Source organism: Trichosurus vulpecula, chromosome 4 (genome assembly GCF_011100635.1).
Source record: "Trichosurus vulpecula isolate mTriVul1 chromosome 4, mTriVul1.pri, whole genome shotgun sequence".
Classification (NCBI taxonomy): domain Eukaryota; kingdom Metazoa; phylum Chordata; class Mammalia; order Diprotodontia; family Phalangeridae; genus Trichosurus; species Trichosurus vulpecula.
In genome coordinates, this window is record NC_050576.1 from 245,552,629 (window position 1) to 245,558,628 (window position 6,000).

A 6,000-nucleotide genomic window follows, 5' to 3' on the forward strand; every position below is an offset into this window, starting at 1 on the left:
ACAGAGATACTTGCCCAGAGGCAACACAGTAAGAAGTGGAACTACTGAGCCATCTTGTCTCAAGTTCCTAGGATCACAGATTTAAAGCTAGAAAAATCCCTTGAGCCTATCTAGTCTAACCTCATTTTTCAGATGAGGAAACTGAGGCCCTGAGAGGTGAAGCAATTTGCCCAAGATATGGGTAAAAAAATAGCCAAGGCAGGATTTAAATCCAGATCCTCTGCTGTACCAATATTCGTTTATTCAACTGATTATCCCCTTGATGACAGTAGACCCACATTAAAACCTTGGGGCCTGTAAGGCTGGCCACAAATTTCCTCTAATGTGATATAATCAAGGCTTATTCCAAACCTAGGTTTGAATATGTAAATTGTTTTTTTTAGATCTTGTCAATCTATACATAGATATGTACATACAGGATTTAAACATAATACTATATGTGTGGACCAGTATATATTATCCACTGTCTTACCTATAGAAAGGTGAAAGATACAGATGTGTATGTGATACACACACCCATACCCATACCCACACACTCCCCCAAAACACACATTGATTCCTAGGATAATGGGCTATAAAACCATCATTCCCCGGGGAGCTCTAAGAAGAGAACAACCATTCTCCATAGTTTAATCATTCACCTGCTTACAGGAAGAGAATGAGTCAGAATAGCCTTTTAGGTAGGGTCAGTAGCAGACCTGAGGCATCTGGTACACATATGATCTGCCTAAAATCAGGTATTTTTCTTCTTTTCCAATGACTGAAATTTCATTAACCTTGTCAAATTACTCTTCTGTCATGTTTAGGGCTCAGACTAATTCAAACTCAGTCACTGTGGGTAATGGAAAGTGCACAGTACTTGGTGTTGGAAGACCTAAAGGATCATCCAGACTCTTCCCCCTAAGTATCTGTGACCTTTGTTGACCCCTCTGAAGCTCAGTTTCCTCCCCTGTTTAAATAAAAGGAGAGAGATGGCTGGCTCAGATGATCTCCAAGATCCCTTTTGGGTCTAATGTTCCAAGAAACCACTGTAATTTCTCATTCTATTTGTGACCCTCGTGACCTCCACCAATCAATGACAGATACGTTGGGCAAAGCAGATTCATCTTCTAACTCAATAGGAATCCTCTTCTTCTCTCACTTAGAAACCATCAAAATGCTGCATAATGTAAATGATAGTAGCTGTAAGAGGTTTCTCATTTAAATTATGCATTGTTACTATTTTGGGAGAATTCAGAAACAGTTCCAGTCTGGGAACGCCAGCTGAGGACAATATGGAGCCAAGAGGAGAAGGATGAAGGGCTCTCGCAGAAAGGACTGGGCACTGTGCATCTGGTCCCCTCCCAGAGCTGGGTACAGGTCTCTACAAACCATCTATGATCCAAATCCTAGGGGCCCTGAAGCATCTGGGGACTTGCAGCATCTCAGGCAAACCATCCTGAAAGCCCCTGACCTTGGCAGCCTTTTAGGGAACTCTAATACAGTCCTGCTTTTCTGACAGCCTAATAACAAATCAGATTTCTCCTCATTTGGGAAGGCAAGGATGATTTTCATCTGTAAGGATGGCATTCAGCCTTTCTGTCTCTCTTCCTCACCAAGAGCTTTCCCTATTAACCCCATCGGAATAATTCTAGCTTGGGTGCAACTTGGCATCCTGCCTCAGCTTAAGCTGTGTCTCCCATGGACTTCTCCCTAGCCAGTCCTCCTTCCTTCCAGCTCTCCTCCTTGATGCTTTGCCATTGCCATCTTTCTCCCACCCTTGCCCGGCAGTATGCCAGAGGAAGAACACAGAGCAGCCAGTCCCAGGCTGGCTGGTCAGTTTCAGTATAGGATCCAAACCAGGTATTCTGAAACACACAGGCAAGAAAGGCAGGCAACAAGAATGTGACTACAGATAGCATCAGGCCAGCCCTACCCACTGGTCATGACTGCTGGCGAGGTAGCTCTGTATTCCTTCAAATTTGACTGTACAAAACCTTCCACAGGAACCAATAGAAAGGCATGCATCCCCCTCAAATTGAGAATCATCAAAGCTCTCTCTCCAGAGGGAACTGCTGGGGTTCACTATCCTACGGGAAATGGCACATGTGGTTTCCATTGTTCCAGTCCCTGATACCCGATTCCTATTTTCTCTGCACCTTGAACTGCTAAGCTGCCACCACTCACTATCCTACAGCCACACTACTCAAGGGTGCAGAAAGTAGGACATAGAAATAGCTGCATTTTATAAAGGGAAAAAAAAACCCTAAGGATAAAAGCTACTCTCTCACAACCTCAGAGCCCCTTAGCTTTGCCAAGATGGTCCCTAGGGACTGTCCCTTTTGAATGTGGCAATCAGTTCCAAGGCAAGGGCTCCCAAAACCTTCTTGTGTTAAAAGGTGAATGAGCTTCACCCACTCCCCCACACCCCCAGTCAAGTCTGAATGGTCACATCTCTGCAAATGCTATGCCTATTCCTTCAGACTACTAGCTGTCAGTCATTGCCCACCCCCTCCTCTCCCCTCGCTTGGACCAAAGACTTAGAAGGGAAAGTTGGGGGCAGAGGGGAGAGGGAGAGAGGAAAAGGGAGAGAGGGGAGAGAGGGAGAGAGAGAGAGAGAGAGAGAGAGAGAGAGAGAGAGAGAGAGAGAGAGAGAGAGAGAGAGAGAGAGAGAGAGAGAGAGGGAGAGATGATTCAAGTGAGTGGTTATTCCAAGATTTTTTCTCCATCACAGTAAAAGCTCTCTAAAATATATGAAAAGAGAAGGAAGATTTAATTTGGGCTTTGAAAGCGATAAAGAAATAACTCCCCTCCACCCCAAAAGATTTGGCATCCCTTGGACAACGGGCTTTGTCCCCCGCCAAGGAGAACATACAGGCATTTGGGATCCTACACCTGCCCATTCAGTTTCACTGACCCTGGACACATCAAACACAGGGAAATGCTTTTTTTTTTTTTTTGTAGTATGCAAAGCTAATGAGCATTTCTTAAATTGGCCCCCAATCTTCTCCTCCTTTTCCTTTAAAGTCCTCCACCCCCATCCAGTTTTCCAGTAGGCAGCGTTTCATTAAAATGGCAAGAAAATAAATCCCCTTAGCTTCAAGTATTGGGGGGTGGGGAGGGAGGGAGAAAAGAAACATCCTGCCAACATCGGGGTTTCTGATATTTGGCTGTTAGAAACCACCATTGGCAGCAAAATGGATTCTATCTTAGGGATGTCTTGGTCAAGACAGAGAATCGGCATCTGAGTTCGTTTCCCAAGAAGGTGAATTGGCCTGATGGCAGGACACACACACACACACACACACACACACACACACACACTCGAAGATTGAGATCTTCCCTTTTGCTTGTCACAAAACTGAAATATCAATGGACTCAGACCAGCAGCCTTAGCTAAGGCGGAGTTAAAGGCATAAATAAAGGTGACTGGGGTAGCGGGGTGAGCAAGCCCGGAAGAGAGCCCTAGAGGAAGCCAGACAGGGAGTACGGTTGGGAGGGCGAGGCGAGGGAAAACGTTTGTGGGGACAAGTCTGGCATAGCTGTCCTAGCTTCGGGGCCAGCTTCCCTTCCCGGTGACAGCCGGAGCTCACGGAGGTCTCGGCTCTAATGTCAGGCTGCAGGTAGAAAAACACCCTAGGAAAGCTGGGAGCTGGGGTGGATTGATTGGGACCCTGGTCCTGACACTGCATGCCAAATTCAGAAGGGTCAGCAGCCCCCTGGCAGACTGCTCCGAGAGGTTGAAGCCTTTTTGAACACTGATTACTATTGTATTCTTGCCCAAGGGGAATTGCTCTGAGCCTTCCATCGTTTGCCCGATGCCCGCCAGGAATGGGCATCGGGAGCAGGTGGCTTCCAGTGGCCCTCACGCAGGGAAACGGAATGGCGAGCTGGGTGTTGTACACACAGCCCCGTGCGAAAGGTAAACGGCGGCGTGAGCTGCTCCTACACACACACACACACACACACACACACACACACACCACACCCCCGGGCATCTCCCTTTCCAGGCACCCCAGTCCACCCATCTGTCTGTCCGTCAGTCCATCGCAGCACACATTCATCGCCAGCCTGGAGCCAAGGGGCTCTAGAGCAGCCCCCAATGCAAACAGCCCCAGCAGGTCCCTCCAAAGCCCCTAGCCCCTAGCCTTCTCCTCCTCCCTGCGCCGCTCCCGTCCCCACCCCCAGCCACGGTCCACGAAGGATGAATGCCTCCAGATCGCGGGATCCAGGCGCCCCGGGGAAGAGAAAGAAGGGAGGCGCCGAGCGCGCCGGAGCTCACCCTCAGAGCCGAGAGATCGATCTCGTCCAGGCTGCGAGCTGGGGAGTCGCTCGCCATGTTGGCTCCTTCTCAGGGCAAACGGAGCCCCGGGTGCCCCGGCAGTCCCCTGAATTGCCCCCTAGCTCTAGGGGCTGGCCGCCCTCATGCGGCCGGGGGTCGCGCCCCCCAGCGCCCTTCCGCAGCAGTCCGAGCAGCTGCAGCCGCGGAGAGCTAGTGAGCGAGGTCCGGCAACCAGGCAGTCCGCCTCGGCTCGGCGCCCTGCCCCAGCAGCAGCAGCAGCAGCAGGAGGAGGAGGAGGAGGAGGAGGAGGAGGAGGAGTAGGAGGAGGAGGAGGCGGAGGAGGAGGCACGAGTGGGCTGCTGCTGCTGCGAGCGGCCCGGGCGGCAGCGCAGCGCTGCTAAGGGAGCCGAGGCTGCGTGGGTGTATTTAAATGGGACATGCTTTTCTGCTGGTGCGTGGATGGCGGCTGCATTGGCTGTTATAATGAGACACTTCAACTCCTCCACTCAGATGGGGGGAAGAGCGCCGCACCGAAGTGTCTATCACAGCTTCCTGGGAGGAGTAAAAAAAAAAAAAAAAAAAAAAAAAAAAAAAAAAAAAAAGGAGAGTGGAGGGGGTGGGAGGAAGGGAGAGAAAGGGGGAAGGGGGGGGAGAGAGAGAGAGAGAGAGAGAGAGAGAGAGAGAGAGAGAGAGAGAGAGAGAGAGAGAGAGAGAGAGAGAGAGAGAGAGAGGCGTGGCCTCTACCAGCTCAAGAGAGCCAGCTTTTCCTGACCCAATCTCTTGCACCAACCCTTCTGGGGGACGGGAGAGGTGGAGGGGAAATCATTTCCCCCCCCTCCCACCACCACCACCACTCCACGCCCCCGGCACGTTCGCCTGTTTTTGGGCTGGAGCTGATGGAACGTGCTTGAGCATACAGCGAGCCCGCGGGGGTGGGGGCTGTCAGAGAAAAGGGAAGAAATTCTATCGCTGCGGAGCTGGGGGGCGGGGGGAGGGAGGAACATTGCAGCAAAAAAAAAAAAAAAAAAAAAAGACAGATTCTTCTCCAGGGATCGGACTGTGCCTTCGCCTTTTACATCAGGGTCCACATCCCGATGATCTTAAGAAATAATGATCATAAATAAAGGCCATCATCCTCCAACCCCACGATTGTTTGCCGGGCTGGAGTGGCTTGGCCCGCTGCAGCAGCCGGTGCATATAAGGACTCATGTAGCAGTGGGGAGGGCACGGGGATGGGATCGGCCTCCAGCAGTGGGCCGCACACATCCCGCACAGGAAAAAAGAAAAAAAAAAAAGAGCAATAGGGTAGGCAACAGCGGCTCCCAGGCCACTCACCAAGGCGAAGCTGAAATTTGCATAAGCAACAGGATCGGGGTCAGCTCCCTGCCCCTAGCCCCCTTGTTCACGGTCACTCGTGCAGCTTGCAAAAGCTGAGAAAGGATGTCGGGGTGGTGGGGGGGGGTCGGTGCTAAGCCCTGGAATGGAAATCGACACCCACCTCCGCACTCTCCCCACCCTGTGGCCCGCTAGTGCCCGCAGTTCCCCAGGGGAAATGCCCTGTAAGGGAGAGAACTCTCCGACTGACGACCAGGAGGCAGGTACCTGTGACAGCAAAGGTTGACTAGTGCTCCTAGCCTGGATTTAAATTTCTGTCCGGGTTTCATTGCTGACCTACACAAATTGATAACGAAAGTTTGGCTGCCAGGAAGCATGTAACATACAAAGTGTAGGAGGGAGAC

At 51.0% G+C, this 6,000-nt stretch overlaps 1 protein-coding gene across 4 annotated transcripts in view; it reads right to left on the minus strand.

Moving 5' to 3' along the window:
- The window catches only part of TNIK (TRAF2 and NCK interacting kinase), a 436,634-nt gene extending 431,926 nt beyond the window's left edge, over positions 1-4,708 (minus strand). For all 4 annotated transcript variants that reach the window (XM_036754967.1, XM_036754966.1, XM_036754965.1 and 1 more), the window contains exon 1: positions 4,262-4,708. In XM_036754967.1, coding sequence (XP_036610862.1) covers positions 4,262-4,318 — 57 coding nt within the window. In that variant the 5' untranslated portion in view covers positions 4,319-4,708. The remainder of the gene's footprint in view (positions 1-4,261) is intronic.
- Between the last annotated feature and the right edge of the window lie 1,292 nt (positions 4,709-6,000).